Genomic DNA, 16,570 nt, shown 5'->3' with positions numbered 1-16,570 from the left:
GTTGGGGGGCGCCTGGGTGGCTCAGTGGGTTAAAGTCTCTGCCTGCCTTCGGCTTGGGTCGTGATCCCAGCGTCCTGGGATCGGGTCCCACATTGGGCTCTCTGCTTGGCGGGGAGCCTGCTTCCTCCTCTCTCTCTGCCTGCCTCTCTGACTACATGTGATCTCTGTCTGTCAAATAAATAAATTAAAAAAATAAATAAATAAAATAAAAAATAAAAAAAAATTTGGGACATCTGGGTGGCTCAGTGGGTTGAGCATCTGCCTTCTGCTGGGGTTGTGATCCTGGGGTCCTGGGATAGAGCCCCTGCATTGGGCTCCTTGCTCAGTGGGCAGTCTGCTTCTGCTTTTCCCTCTCCCCCTGCTCATGCTTCCTCACGTGTTTTCTCTCTCTCTCTCACTTGATCATTCTCTCAAATAAATAAGTAAATACAATCTGTAACAAAAATAAAGAGCCAAAGTAAAAACCACCTTACTGTGAGTTGTCTTGCCCAAAGCTCTGGCCCAAACCGAGATTTCTTATTAGAGGTTGTGGAAGGGTCTGTTTACCTTTATTTTTATTTTTGAAGATTTTATTTTCCTAAAACCCTGAGATCAAGAGTCCCAGGCTCTTCTGACTGAGCCAGCCAGGTATCCCTGTTAGTTTATTTTTAAAAGATTTTTTTTAGGTAGTGTCTACCTGATGAGGATGCTTGAACCTACAACCCCAAGATAAAGCATCACATGCTCTTCCAACTGATCCTCCAGGAGCCCTGTGTATCATTTCTTAACTAATTCTTTGCATTTCTTGCTTTCAGATGGAAAGAACTCAAGTGGATCCAAGCGTTTTAATCGCAAACGTGAACCTTCCTATCCCAAAAATGAAAATTTTAGCAACCAATCCCGTCGCTCCAATTCACAGAAAAGCAAAACTTTTAACAAGATGCCTCCACAGAGGGGCGGCGGCAGCAGCAAAGTCTTTAGCTCTTCTTTTAATGGTGGAAGACGAGATGAGGTATGGAATTTAAGAATGGTCTTTCTAAAATAAGAAGCATGAGCTCTGATTCCGCCCCCCTCCCCCAGGTTTATCAGTAGTTGGTGAGGAGAGAGACATGAAAAAGTAAATAACCAAAGCAGTCTTGAATAGTTGAGGATTAACTAGGTTTGGAACTTTGCCTCTTTTTTTCCCTTGAAAGTTATGGAAATTTCCTTGGTGGAGGAAGACATCATTATCCTGGATTGTGAGAAATCACAGCAAATTTGGGGTACCTTATTTTGTATAGTCCTTCTGTCTTACTCCTGAATTAGAGGCACCTCTTAAATATTTAGGTAATAAAGTGACTTCAGTTCATTAATGACATTTGCCCTGTAGTATCTAGCAGAATGCACAATGCTATATCCTTAGTCCCAGGTACTCTGATTTTAGGAGTTTCTTAGGTATCCTTTTGTAAGTCCATAAAGACTTCCTTACGAGGTAGTTAATTGTAGCATTGTTGGTTGTTAGAAAATCTAGGAAACAACCTTAATTAGCAAGGGACTGGTTAAATTGTCTTCTTGTTTGAATGTTCCCTATTATGTAACCATTATAGAATAAGACACATTTAATGTATTTATAGAAGAATTCATTCATTCACCAAGAATTTAGTTCTCGGGGCGCCTGGGTGGCTCAGTGGGTTAAAGCCTCTGCTTTCGGCTCAGGTCATGATCCCGGAGTCCCGGGATTGAGCCCCGCATCGGGCTCTCTGCTCAGCGGGAAGCCTGCTTCCTCCTCTCTCTCTGCCTGCTTCTCTGCCTACTTGTGATCTCTGTCTGTCAAATAAATAAATAAAATCTTTAAAAAAAAAAAAAAAAAAAAGAATTTAGTTCTCTTCTGGTGTGTATCAGATACTATTCAGTTTGGAATACAATACTGAGTGGAATATTGTCCCTCAGGAACTTATATTCTAGTTCAGGGAGATAATAAATGATTATACACTTGAACCTTGAAAAACACAGGTTTGGACTGCATGGTTCCACTTATGTGGATTTTTTTTTAAATGAATATAATACAGTACTGTAAATGTGTTTTGATTTTCTCTCCTTTTTTAAGATTTTATTTATTGAGAGAGTGTGTGAGTAGGGAGAGGGGCAGAGGGAGAGAGAATCTCATGCAGACTCCACGCTGAGCATGGAGCCTGATGTGGGGCTTGATCCTATAACCCTGAGATCATGAGCTGAGCTGAAATCAAGAGTTGGACGCTTAACTGACTGAGCCACCCAGGTGTCTTTGTTCTGATTTTCTTTCTTTCTTTTTTAAAGATTTTACTTATTTGACAGAGATCACAAGTAGGCAGAGAGCTTGGTGGGGCGGGGGGAAGCAGGCTTCCTGCCAAGCAGAGAGCCTGATGCGGGGCTCAATCCCATGACCTGAGCTGAAGGCAGAGGGTTTAACCCACTGAGCCACCCAGGCGCCCCTTGTTTTAATTTTCTTAATGACATTTCCTTTTCTCTAGCTTTATTTTAAAAATACAATGTATAATACCTATGATATATAAAACATGCGTTGAGTGTTTGTTATTGGTAAGGCTTCCAGTTAACAGTAGGTTATTAGCAGTTAAGTTTTTGGGGGAGTCAACAGTCATACATGGGCTTTTGATTATGCAGGCAGTAGGTGCTTCTAATGCCTGCATTGTTGAAGGGTCATCTGTATAATAAATCTGAAGGTAAGTGCTTACCGAATTGACAAAAAGTAGACTGAGAGAGTTAGGATAGAGAATAACGAAGAATACAGTTTTATTTTTTATTTTTTTTAAAGAGTTTACTTATTTGAGGGCGCCTAGGTGGCTCAGTTGTTGGGCATCTGCCTTTGGCTCAAGTTAAGATACCGGAGTCTTGGGATTGAGCCCCACATTGGGCTCCCTGCTCAACAGGGAGCCTGCTTCTCTCTCTCCTTCTCCCCCAGCTTCTGTTCCCTTTCTCGCTGTGTCTCTCTCTGTCAAATAAATAAAATCTTAAAAAAAAAAAAAAAAAAGATTTTACTTATTTGAGAGAGCATGCATGAGTGTGTGTGGGGCTGGGAGAGGCAGAGGCAGACTTTCCCCCGCTGAGCAGGGAGCCTGATGTGGGGCTCCATCTCAGGACCTCGGGATCATGACCTGAGCTGAAGGCACATGGTTAACTAACTGAGCCACCCAGGCTCCCCACGGGTATGGTTTTAGAAGGTGCCTAAGGAAAGCTGCTCTCGAGGAGGTGAAGTTTGAGTAGAGTCCTGAATGATCATGGGAGCACACCATACAGTTTTGAGGAAGAGTGTCTTAGCCAGAAGGAATAAGTGCACAAGCAGTAAGGGATCAGAGGTGGTAATGTTTTTGGCTTGTTTGAGGTAAAACAAGTAGGCTTCCCTGGGAGGAGGAGGGGTAGGGAATGAAGCTAAAGAATGGGAAGGAGAGGTCAGATCATGTGGGGCCTTGCAGGACTTTGCCTTTTGTTCGGAGAGATGGGAAGCCATCAGGGGTTTATGAAGAGAAGTGCTGTAATCTGACTTGGAATTTTAAAGGGGAGTGTGGAACCAAGGAGGTTAGTTAGGAGGCTGTTAAGATGTTTCTGGTGAGAGTGATGGAAACTTTGAAACAGCGACAGTTGGTGAGAGGTGTGTCCTTTGGGCTAATGTTTGAAGGTAGAGCCAACATGACTTTTTTAATATGTTAGATATGGGGTCTGAGCAGAGTAAAAAATGAATGTTTTTGGCAGGAGTTCAATTCAAATACCATATGCTGAAATGTGGAAGATTTCCAGAGAAGTACAGGGTTTGGGGGTGGTGGGGTGGGAAGGGGAGTTGACATAAAGAACTTCGTTTTGGACATACATTTATGTGAAGAGGTTTACTGGATTTCTTTTTTCTTTTTTTTTTTAAGATTTTATTTATTTATTTGACAGTGATCACAAGTAGGCAGAGAGGCAGGCAGGGGTGGGGGGGAAGCAGGCTCCCTGCTGAGCAGAAAGCCGGATGCAGGGCTCAACCCCAGGACCCAGAGATCATGACCTGAACTGAAGGCAGAGGCTTAACCCACTGAGCCACGCAGGCGCCCCAGTTTACTGGATTTCTAAGTAGAGATAGGCAGTTAATGGGATCTGGACTTGAAGGAAGAGACCCAGGCTAGAGCTAGGTGTCTGTGTGCATTTGGTGTTTGCAGCTGTGGAACTAAGTGAGATCATTAAGGAGTGAGTTGCTGCAGAAAGGGAAGAGATTTAAGGACTGAGGCTTGAGTCAGGATCATGAGGGATCAGCAAAAAGGGAGGAAGGGAACTGAAAGCCATTTGGAGAAAGTAGTTAGTTTTGCCCTGTGCGGATAGGCAGAAAATGAGAACTGAAAGTGGACCAGTAGATTTCATAAATAGGAAGGTAAGTTGGTTGACTAGTAGATTTGATAATAGGAAGGTAGGTTGTTGGCCTTGAGCTGCTTTGGTGGAGTGGCAAGGATAAAAACCTGATTGGCATAGATTTAGAGAAAATGAAAGACAGGGAGGAAGGAATAGCAAGTTTAGACAGTACTTTCTGGTGGCTTTGCTCTAAAGGGGAGCAGAGAGGTAAGGCAGTAGCTTGAGGGAGTGTGAAGTCCAGAGGTTTTAAAGTTAGAGAAATTATATCATATCTCTGGTAATAGGATTGTCCTGTGAGGGGGGAACATGATGCAGAGAAAAGGGGGAGAATTGCTATAACAGTGTCCTTGAGTCCTTGAGGAGTTGGGATCTTGTGTACAAGTGGCTTAGATAGGAGTTTTGCCTGTTCATCCTCAGTACACAGGAGGAGGACAGAGTACCTGGTAGGAGGATGTAGGAATTCTTTTTTGATTGTTCTTATTGTCTTGGTGAAATATGGAAGATGAGCTGAGAGAGGAGCCTTGGAAGCCTTGAGCAATGGAATTGTCTGGGTGACTGGGGAATTAAGTGGGTACAGAATTGTCATTTGGTTGTGGTAATATTGCCAGGCAGCCTAAGGGCCTACTTCAGTGAGACTGGTTGCTGTGGTGTGGTTGTGTTCTTGTGTATAACTCTCTGGTGCTGGTATGGAAATACATAGGCAGAGTTGGATTAATCGGGGTTTTGCCAGGTGAGTACAGATGACAAAGAGAAGGGGTAAATGGACCATAGGATCTACTCCAAGTAAGGAAACAAAATTGTAGGGGTGGGTCGGATCACTGTTTTGGAGATCCCAGTGGGGCTGAAGAATTGTGGATTCAGGCATGAAGGGAACTAGCTAGGAAAGGAGGGAGTTGCTGCTTGGATGTTGGAAGAGATGTGATTGTTATCCTTAATGGTCTAGATGTAGAGCAGTGCTGTCCAGTAGAAATGCAGGCCAGTTGTATAATTGAAACTTTTCTAGTTGCCACATTAAAAAAGTAAAGAAATGGTAAAATTAATTTTTATGTTTTTATCCAGTATAGTTAAAATGGTATTTCATGTGTGGCACTGGCTAGTAGTGGTTGCTGTATAGGATGGCACGGATCTAGATGGTATGTCCTTGGGAACTGGGTGCCTGAGGTAGAGTGGAGGGCAAGCTAATTGGAGGAGGTGAGGGTCAAGGAACTGAGAAGTCAGTGTTTTGGAAGGATAATTTTTTTTTTTTTAAAGATTTTATTTATTTATCTGACAGAGATCACAAGTAGGCAGAGAGGCAGGCAGAGAGAGAGGAAGGGAAGCAGGCTCCCCGCTGAGTAGAGAGCCCGATGCGGGCTCGATCCCAGGACCCTGGAATTAGGACCCACTGAGCCACCCAGGCGCCCCTGGAAGAATAATTTATCAGGAATTGTGATGGGCAGTATTGGAGAGGATGGCATTGGGCCAACTAGGATAACAAGGTGATGATAGAAGGTTGAAGGTGCGGAGGATTTTCCTGAGTGAGCACAAGCTCTTATGTAGGGTTGGGGCATTGGGGGTAGAAGACTGATCAGGGAATAGAAGAGGCACATGGAAATGAGCATCCAGGGGTTGAGAGACAACAGATGACTGGAAGTCCTGAGCTTCCTGTGGTGAGTTACATAAACAGTGGGAGGTGTTGTCTCCCAGGATCTTTTGTTGAGATGAAAGGAAATTGTTTATGGTTTGCCACTTAATTATAAAGGTCCTGTACTATGGTTTATATGCATTGGATATCTGAGGCCATATTGGTTGCTTCTGCAATGTAAGGTATTTTTCACCATATCCCTTTCTGTACTCTTTAGATTTTCTTTTTTTATGATTTTATTTATTTAGAGAGTGAGCATGAGCAGGGGGAGGAGGAGAGGGAGAGTGAGTCTCAAGCAGACTCTGTGCCGAATGTGGAGCCTGAGTGGGGCTCCATCTCACAGCCCTGAGATCATAACCTGAGCCAAAATCAGGAGTTGGATGCTTAACTGACTGAGCCACCTGGGCACGCCTGTATTCTTCATGACGTGTCGGTGCTGTTTACTAATCTCTAAATTTGACTAAGTAACAAATGCCTTAAATTTGCTTTTCCTTTGACCTAGTAATTCCTACTATACATTCAGAAGAAATAATTGTACGTGGCCAAATATTTGTGCACAAAGATCTATCAAAAAATAGGTTTATCATAACATTATTTTGTTACAGAGGAGAAGCTATAAACAGTGTGTCCTACGTGGGGCATTATAGTATACCTATATGATGTAGTGGTATATAGCCGTTTAAAGTGACTATATGCTAATATGACTGACGTGGCAAAGTGTTTTTAACATCAGATGAGATACTGGGATTAGGAAATGGACTAGCTGGGGCATCGGGGTGGCTCTGTCGTCAAGTGTCTGCCTTTGGCTCAGGTCGTGATCCCAAGGGTCCTGGGATCGAGCTCCACATCGGGCTCCCTGCTCGGTGGGAAGCCTGCTGTTCCCTCTCTCGCTGTGTCTCTCTCTGTCAAATAAATAAGTAAAATCTTAAAAAAAAAAAGAGAAGAAAGAAAGGAATGCACTAGCTGACTTAAAACAGGTATCTTCCATTTCAATTTGGGAATGTTAAGAGAGCCAAAAAAAGGGGCACCTGGATGGCTCAGTTGGCTAAGCGTCTTTTTGAGCTCAGGTCATGATTCCAGGGTCCTGGGATTGAGCCCCACATCAGGCTCCTTGCTCAGTGGGGACCCTGTGTCTCCCTCTCCCTTTGCCTACTGCTTCCCCTGCTATTCTCACTTGCTCTCTGTTAAAAAAATAAATGAAACCTTTTTAAAAAAAATTATTTATCTTTTTTTAATTTATCTTCTTTAAAAAAAAAAAGATTTTATTTATTTATTTGAGAGAGAGAGAGAGAGAGCACAAGTAGGTAGAGCGGCAGGCAGAGGGAGAGGGAGAAGCAGGCTCTTTGCTGAGCGGGGAGCCTGATATGGGACTCAATCCCAGAACCCTGGGATCATGACCTGAGCCGAAGGCATCCACTTAACCGACTGAGCCACCCAGGTGCCCAATAAAGAAAATCTTAAAAAACAAAAACAAAAACAAACTGAAAAAGCCCAACATGATTTCTTCCATCTTTGTGTGCAGTGGTATTTCTCCCATGTGATTTCTTGCCACTTTCTAAACTGCTTCTGAATCTGTCGATTGGGTTTATTTCTGGACACAGAGGTAGTCTGCCTACATGTTCTAATTCCGTCAGTTTTAATTAACAACGAATAGCAGTGTGTGTCTTAGACAGGAGGTCTCTGGCAGGATCCTGAAGCCCATGGCAGTTAGCACCTGCCTGCGAGCCGCCTCCAGAGTATAGTTCCACAGACTCGCTTTTGCCAGAAACAAACCAAAGAACAGGTAGCTAGTAAGAGTGAAGTGTAGGAGTTCTATGGGACTGTCAAAAGATTAATCCAGTAAATAAATCTTTGTGCTTCAAGAGAGCTAGGAGTTCTGTTGGGTTTTGTCACTTAATGGTTAATTGCCTTTTCACAGGGCAGGCTGAGCAATTGAAGTAATTGTATGTTCAAGGCTCTGGTCCCCTTCTTCATTCCCACCCACGTTTTGGTGGACTTTTTGTATTACCTTCTCCTAGGAAGATTGTTCACTTTAAGCCTGTGTTTCATTTAGTAAGCATTTTAAGCCATGTAGAAGGAGGGATTGTGCTGGTTTCTGCTATAAGTCAGTAATAATCTGAAATGCTTGATTCATTCTTGTTCTAGGTAGCAGAGGCTCAAAGGGCAGAGTTTAGCCCTGCCCAGTTCTCTGGTCCGAAGAAGATCAATTTGAACCACTTGTTGAATTTCACTTTTGAACCTCGTGGCCAGGCGGGTCACTTTGAAGGCGGTGGACATGGCAGCTGGGGAAAAAGGAACAAGTGGGGGCATAAGCCTTTTAACAAGGAACTCTTTTTACAGGCCAAGTGAGTATGTCAACTCTTAGGAGGAAAGTGCAGTTGAGCCTCTGGGCAGTTGCTGGAGCTGAGAAGCAGCTTTTATTTTATTTCTTTAGAAGCAGCTTCTTTTATATTATTTCATGTAAAAATTTATTTATTTATTTGAGAGAGAGAGAGAGAGAGCACGAGCAGGGTGAGGGGCAGAGGGAGAAGCAGACCTCCCCTCTGAGCAGGGAGTCTGACACAGGGCTCCATCCCAGAACCCTGGGATCATGACCTGAGCCAAAGGCAGACGCTCAACTGATTGAGCTGCCCAGGTGCCCCAGCAGAAGCTTCTTTTAAATTGCTGTGGGAGAGAGGTAGAAAAGGATTTGATTTGGTTCTTTTTCTCCTCTCTCTCTCTCTCTCTCTCTCGTTTTGAGGGGGGTGGCAAGCGTTGAAAAACAACTTTTCAAGCGGATGTTATTGGTGCTTAAAAGAATATATTACTTAAATATATTAATAAATGCTAAAATTAAATAATGCTTTAGTGTCATGATGTAGTAAAAGTTTTCTTTTGAATTGGACCCAGATTTAAATCTTATTTTGGTAATTTGTACAAAATCTTATTTTGGTAATTTGTACAAAATTTTATTTTGGTAATTAGGTAATTTGTTTATCCACTTTGAGACTCCGCTTCCTCCTATAAAGGAGGAAAGTGAATGACAGGGTTGGAGTGTTTGGCATATATTTGCTCAAATACTGATTGCCTTTTGTTTCCTTTTGTGTGTCATTAGTTATAATGTAAGATTTGACCTTGGATCTAGACTCAAGTAACTGGTTAGTACTTTATATAAATTGGTAATCAAATGATTGAGTGAGAATAGGCTTTCTCCTGCCTTGAAGATTAGCTGTGTGCTGGGGTTTCTCACAGGGCGGAAGGAAATCTGGCTTCCTGCTGATTGATGGAGCCATAGTCTGGGTTAATTTTAGCCCAAGGGAGGCCTACAGCAGCTTGGCTGGGCTTGGGAGCAGAAGAAACAGAGTTCATGGATTTAGACTCCCTACTTGCCAAGCTCTGGATTCCCTCCAGAGCCAGGGCTAAAAACTGAGGCTGAACTCCTAGTTCTGTGCTTCACAAACCATGGCTGCTAATGGCCTGTATTTGATTACTAAGTGAAGGAAGTAAATGACTTTTTGGTGATGGCATGTCAGTGGATTCTGACAGTCTGCCTTTTCCTTGTCTTTTTCCCTATTTCCAGCTGCCAATTTGTAGTATCTGAAGACCAAGACTACACAGTTCATTTTGCTGATCCTGATACCTTAGTCAACTGGGACTTTGTGGAACAAGTGGTGAGTAGCTCATCTAAGCGGGGGAGAGAACTAAAGAAATGGACCGTGGTGACACAGCAGCTGTTGGCTGGTTTCACTGTTGATACGTTTTTCTGCATGGCCGCACTGTAGACATTCCCCAGATATCAGTGCTGGTTTCTCCTGGAGTTCGTTTTGTGCACTCCTATTGGCTGGCCTGCAGGATTGGGAAATTGGAGGACTCTCATCTAAAAGGTGTATAAAAGCAGTGCTATCTACAACCTCTCCTGGGAAGAAGTAACTAGGGAAATAGATGAAGAACTCTGGTCACCCTCCTGACCTAGAATGGGCTCATGGATATGGCTTCATTGGTAGCCATTTGTAGTAATCTGTTAGGCCTCAGTCTTGTGGCAGGTGAATGAGCCACTAGCTGCACTGCTGTCTAAGCCACTGCTACATTTTGTTTTCTGTTGAAGTTGGGGGCTTTGGGTATTCTCTTGCTCTTGGCTTATAGAGATATATAATACTTTTCAAAACTAAAGGCCTCGGGGTGCCTGTGTGGCTCAGTGGGTTAAAGCCTCTGCCTTTGGCTTAGGTCATGATCCCAGGGTTCTGGGATCGAGCCCCGCTTCGGGCTCTCTCCTCAGCTGGGAGCCTGCTTCCCTTCCTTTCTCTCTGCCTGCCTCTCTGCATACTTGTGATCTCTGTCTGTCAAGTAAATAAATAAAATCTTTAAAAAAAAAGAAAAACCAAAAAACTAAAGGCCTCAAAGCCTGGCTTCCCATTAAGTATGAAAATTCATAAAATCATCAGAAAATGCTGAGTCCAGGGGCGCCTGGGTGGCTCAGTCATTGGGCGTCTGCTTTTGGCTCGGGTCATGATCCTGGGGTTCTGGGATCGAGCCGGTTGGCGGGGAGCCTGCTTCTCCCTCTCTAGCTCCTCCTGCTAGTGTTCCCTCTCTCCCTATCTCTTTCTGTCAAATAAATGAAAAAAAAAAAAAAATGATGAGTCCTATGAAGCCTAAGTTTTATATTCATTGGTTAAAAAAAAAAGAGAGGCATATAAAGTGAAAATCTCATTGACTTCTCTGTTGGAAAATTACTGGTACCTTACTTCTTGATCTTTTGTATGACTTTGTGTATGTGTATATATCTTTTTTTTATAAATGGGATCATAGGGGTGCCTGGGTGGCTCAGTTAAGTGTTTGCCTTTGGCTCAGGTCACGATCCCAGCATCCTGGGATTGAGTTTGACATCGGGCTTCCTGCTCAGTGGGGAGCCTGCCTCTCCCACTACCCCCTGCTTGTGTTCTCTCTTTCTAATAAATAAGTAAACCTTTTAAAGAAAGTGGGATCATATATTGATTTCTGTCACTTTTTCCCTTTGTGGAACTCCTAAAATACTTGTGTACTTATGTGTGTGTGTGTGTGTGTGTGTGTGTGTGTGTGTGTGTACACATACATATTTTTTTTTAAGATTTACTTACTGGGGCGCCTGGGTGGCTCAGTGGGTTAAAGCCTCTGCCTTCGGCTCAGGTCATAGCCCCAGGATTCTGGGATCGAGTCCCGCATCGGGTTCTCTGCTCAGTGGTGAGCCTGCTTCTTCCTCTCTCTGTCTCTCTGCCTGCCTCTCCACCTACTTGAGATCTCTGTCAAATAAATAAATAAATAAATAAATCTTAGGGACGCCTGGGTGGCTCAGTTGGTTAAGCCGCTGCCTTCGGCTCAGGTCATGATCCCAAGGTTCTGGGATTGAGTCCCGCATAGGGCTCCTTGCTCGGCAGGGAGCCTGCTTCTCTCGCTGCCTCTGCCTGCCTCTCTGCCTGGTTGTGTGTACTCTCTCTCTATGTCTCTGGCAAATAAATAAAATCTTTAAAAAACAAACAAACAAAAAAAAAGATTTACTTACTGAGAGAAAGCATGCACACATATGTGCACATGGCAGGGAGCGGTTAGGGAGAAGGAGACAAGCAGACTCAATGCTGAGTGGGGAGTCTGATATAGGACTTGATCCCAGAGTACTGAAATCATAACCTGAGTTGAAATCAAGAGTGGGGTGCTTATGGGGTGGCTCAGTTGGTTAAGTGACTGCTTTGGGTTGGGTCGTGATCCTGGAGTCCTGGGATCGAGTCCTGAATCAGGCTGCCTGCTAAGTGGGGAGTCTGCTCTTGCCTCTGACCCTCCCCTGCCATGTGCTTTCTCTTTCTCATTCTCTCTTCCAAATAAATAAATACAGTCTTTAAAAAAAAAAAAAAAAAATGGGATGTGTAACTGACTGAACCACCCAGGTGCCCCTTGTTATTATATTAAACCATTATTGTGGGTTCCTTAATGATATAAAGTGTTATTATATACCTACTTTATTTATATTTATGTTTATATTTATATTCATATACATGTATGTGCATTTTTAGAAAAAGATTTTATTTATCTGACAGATCACAAGTAGGCAGAGAGGCAGACAGAGAGAGAGGGGGAAGCAGGCTCCCCACTGAGCAGAGAGCCCGATGCGGGGCTTGATCCCAGGACCCTGAGATCATGACCTGAGCCGGAGGCAGTGGCTTAAACCACTGAGCCACCCAGGCGCCCCGGAGAGAAAGATTTTAACTTTGACAGCCCCATGTCAGTTTGAAAGCAGTGTAACTTGTGGCGTTATTTTGTTTCAGCGTATTTGTAGCCATGAAGTGCCATCTTGCCCAATATGCCTATATCCACCTACTGCAGCCAAGATAACCCGTTGTGGACACATCTTCTGCTGGGCATGCATTCTGCACTACCTTTCCCTGAGTGAGAAGACCTGGAGTAAATGTCCCATCTGTTACAGTTCTGTGCATAAGAAGGATCTCAAGAGGTGAGATGGAGACGTTTAATAGATTAGATCCCCCATCTGCTGACTCCTTGCTCTTTTCCATCTAAATGTCCATGTTACAGTGTTGTTGCCACAGAGTCACGGCAGTATGTTGTTGGTGATACCATTACAATGCAGCTGATGAAGAGGGAGAAAGGGGTGTTGTTGGCTTTGCCCAAATCCAAATGGATGAATGTAGACCATCCTATTCATCTAGGAGGTGAGTTCTGTTAATTTAGGGGGCAAATAATTTGGGGTACATCCTTCAAGGCTATTGTGAGTATATCTTGCTATTAGAAATTGAGCCTTTGAGCAGGCCATTTCTAGCATTTCCACATCAGTTTTAGGATTCTGGTAGGTTAGAGGTGAATTTGCAGAGTGGCTTAACTCTCTGCAAGTTTCAAGTATGGTTTCAAGTATGGCTCAGTTATATATTTTAATTTTTTTTAAGATTTGTTCATTTATTTGAGAGAGCAGGAGAGAGTATGAGGAGAAGCAGGCTGTCCACTGAGCAGAGAGCCCAATGCAGGGCTCAGTCCTGGGACTCCAGGATCATGACCTGATCTGAAGGCAGCTGCTTAACTGACTGAGCCAGCCAAAGGCCCTCAGTTTTTCATTTTGTTGAAATAGTGGCTGGTCTTGAGGATTCCACAGTCAGCAGTCTGCGCACCTGTTGTTCAGGAACTCAGTAGTCTAGTAGAAGAGACATACGGTGGCCAAGCAATTAGAATAGAATGTGAGAAGTACTCAGAGTGGGGAATGTGCACAGGGTTTTATGTCCTGTATTCCATGCAGAAATGAGTATTGATTAAAGTGGCATTTCAGTTTCTGGGCAAAAGATATTTCTCAATAAATAGTATTGAAACAGTTGACTCTCGTGGAAAAAAAAAATTAGATCCCTGTCTCATACCATTCATAAAAATCAACTCCTCATGGATTAAGTAATTGAATTTTTAAAAATCTAAAATTTTTAAGAAAAAATATGGGACAGTATCTTTATAAATCCTCAGGTAGGGATGGATTTTTGAACCAGGATAAAACCGTATAGATGTTATAAAAGAAAAGCTAAATAAATGTGATTTTATAAGAATGAAATCTGACAAGATTCCTTAAAGTCAACTGATGATAAACTAAGGGAAGATTTACACATTTTTAAATTAATTAACTAATTAGTTTAAAGATTTTATTTCAGCGGGGGAGAGCAAGTATTCTATGAATTAGATTAACAAGCTGGGCTAAGCATGTGCAAAGCATTTTCCAGAAAGGCATATTGGAATCCTTCCCAAGAATTCTAAGAGATTTAATTTTGCTAAGAGTTACGTAAATCAAAATGGCTATCAGATTGACACACAGGAAAAAGAGAAAAAAACATTGGGAACACCAGGTTTCGTGGGGGGGGAGGAAAATGAGTTCTTGGTGGATTTTTGATGGGAGAAGTTTGATAGTATTTAAAGTATTTAAAGTGCACAGGGGCACTTGGCTGGCTCAGCTGGAGGAACGTGGCTACAATTGTGATGAACCCCACATGGGGTATAGAGATTACTTAAACCCAGAAAACCCAAAACCTTTGATCCAGCATTTATACTTAAATATCATAAGGAAATTATTCGCACCAAGGAGCATGTATAAGGATTTTTTGTTACAATGTAATATAAGTTGACAATAAGCTAAATGTTCCATAAGGAATTTACTCAAAGTGGAGTGTATTATTCTGTGGAACACAATACAGAAGGTAAAAATTAGGTCTCTGTGGGGGCGCTTGGGTGGCTCAGTGGGTTAAAGCCTCTGCCTTCGGCTCAGGTCATGATCCCAGGGTCCTGGGATCGAGTCCCCCATTGGGCTCTCTGCTTGGCAGGGAGCCTGCTTCCCCCTCTCTCTCTGCCTACCTGTGATCTGTCTGTCAAATAAATAAATAAAATCTTAAAAAAAAAAATGAACATGGGTATAAATGTATAGAAAAAGATTTGATGACTACATATTGAAATTTGTAAATGGTTATCTCTGGGTGGGTACTAGGATGGGAGTGTGGGAAAATGGTATTTCAAGGGTTTCTCAATAGATAATATTGTCTTAAACTTTTGGAAAAGTACAGAAAATATGGGAGAGGGAAGTTAAGGAAATGAATCCTCCATGATCCTTTTATGCAGAAGTACCCCAAAATTCTAGATTTTTTTTCTGTGCATGTATACTTCTGCAAGATTAGGATTAAGTTTTCTAGTTTGGTGTCTGCATTTTATTCATGTAATGTAGTATTTCTACATGTTAGTAAATGTCCTCAGAAAACCATTTTTATTAAAAAAAATTTTTTTTAAAGCTTATTTTTAAGTAATCTCTATATCCAACATGGGGCTCAAATGCACGGATGTTAAGAGTTGTGTGCTCTCCCAATTGAGCCAGCCAGATGCTCCCAGAAAACCATTTTTAATGTCTGCAAAATTCCCTTCAGTGAATATGTCATCATGTCATTATTTCTGTATTATTGGACATACTGGTTGGTTGTATTTTTGGTATTATAGATGTAATTATTGAATATTGTTTGGCTAAATTTTTTTTTAACTGCATTTTTTTCTTAGATTCCTTATAAAAATGGGGTCAGAATTAGAAACCTTGTATTAAGGTCATTATTAAATTGTTTTTAGAAAATTATGCTAAATTACTTCCATCTTTACAACAAAGGTATATGTAAAAGTTGCTGTGTAGCCAGGCGATTGCAAAGCTTTGAGTGTTGCATTTTTGTGATCTTGCTGGTTTTCCTGTAGATGAACAGCACAGCCAGTACTCCAAGTTGCTGCTGGCCTCTAAGGAGCAGGTGCTGCACCGGGTAGTTCAGGAAGAGAAGGTAGCTCTAGAGCAGCAGCTGGCAGAGGAGCAGCACACTCCCGAGTCCTGCTTTATTGAGGCAGCTATCCAGGAGCTCAAGGTAAGCTGATGCCCTGGAAACAGGGTGGTGGGGATAAGTTACCTCAGTCCCACATTTAAGATAATGAACAGGGAAAGGCTAAAAAAGACAGTTTGCTTTGGGATTTGGTGATGGGAGGGAAGGGCTGACCTAGTGTTTTTTTGTGTGTGTGTGTGTGTTTTTTTAAGCTTTTTTAAAAAACATTTTATTTATTAGGGAGAGAGAATGAGAGGCGTGAGGGTTAGAGGGAGAAGCAGATTCCCCACTGAGCAGGGAGCCCAATGTGGGACTCATCCTGGGATTCCAGGATCATGACCTGAGCTGAAAGCAGTTGCTTAACCAACTGAGCCGCCCAGGTACCCGGTATCTAGTGGTTTGTTAAGTGCTTTCTGGAGCTGAAAGGAAGAAGTTAAAATGATCTTGGAGTTAATTGAGCCACTGAAGTCTCTTTGATTAACTACGTTCTGAGTTAAGCAAGGTAGGCTTTTTTTTTTTTTTTTTTCCCCTAAAAAAACACTTGGATTTATTTTTAGAGATGTTTTATTTGAGGGACATTTTGCAGAAAGTAGTATGGCCTATGTAGCAAGGCTTAGGAGTACCTGCTGAGGATTTGGAGCAACAGGAATTCCCCAGATACAGAATTTCCCAAGCTCTGTACCCTTTAATAGGCATCAGAATCCCTGGTTGTTGGGCTCCACCCTGGGAGGTGGAGTCTGTCAATTCTGGGCTAAGTGGGCTTAATAATTTGCATTATCATGAGTTCCAGGGTATTTTTGATTTTGTTTATCCTCAGACCATATTTTGAGAATTATAGATCTTAATTAGACCAATGAAAACCCTTGTTTATTGAGTGATTGGCATCTGACAGGCCCTATGCGATGGTACTGTATTTATATTTATCTTACTTAAGTGTCCTGGTGTGATAGATACGACTGTCCCCTTTCATGGATGAGGAAATGGAGTCATGGGTTAAGTAAGGTAATTTACTTGAGGACATATAACTAAAAAGAGGTGAAGCTGGAATTCCTCTTTCCTGAGTTGTCCTTTAGCAGGGTACTATTTCATTTGTTTTTTCTTCCCCCTATAATGCAGAGTGTTTGTTCTAATGCATTTTGGAGAAGAAAAGCTATATAGAAGTAGAGCTGTCCAGGTTTAGGTGGGGGTTGGCCAAACCCCTGCCTCTTGCACTGGGGCTTTCGAAGTGTAGTGTGTAAACACAAGAAGACTAGTTCTGTGCTCTTGGATTTTTGTTCAGGAA

At 42.4% G+C, this 16,570-nt stretch overlaps 1 protein-coding gene across 4 annotated transcripts in view; it reads left to right on the top strand.

Annotated features, from left to right (window-relative positions):
* Positions 1 to 16,570, top strand: part of RNF10 (ring finger protein 10) — a 41,397-nt gene that overhangs the window by 13,907 nt on the left and 10,920 nt on the right. For all 4 annotated transcript variants that reach the window (XM_032876134.1, XM_032876135.1, XM_032876137.1 and 1 more), the window contains exons 2-7: positions 795 to 991; positions 8,105 to 8,304; positions 9,519 to 9,609; positions 12,232 to 12,416; positions 12,497 to 12,633; positions 15,173 to 15,333. In XM_032876134.1, coding sequence (XP_032732025.1) covers positions 795 to 991; positions 8,105 to 8,304; positions 9,519 to 9,609; positions 12,232 to 12,416; positions 12,497 to 12,633; positions 15,173 to 15,333 — 971 coding nt within the window. The remainder of the gene's footprint in view (positions 1 to 794; positions 992 to 8,104; positions 8,305 to 9,518; positions 9,610 to 12,231; positions 12,417 to 12,496; positions 12,634 to 15,172; positions 15,334 to 16,570) is intronic.

This window comes from Lontra canadensis, unplaced genomic scaffold (assembly GCF_010015895.1).
Source record: "Lontra canadensis isolate GAN:19392208 unplaced genomic scaffold, GSC_riverotter_1.0 scaffold58, whole genome shotgun sequence".
NCBI classification, from domain to species: domain Eukaryota; kingdom Metazoa; phylum Chordata; class Mammalia; order Carnivora; family Mustelidae; genus Lontra; species Lontra canadensis.
This window is presented reverse-complemented; position numbering and strand designations above follow the sequence as displayed.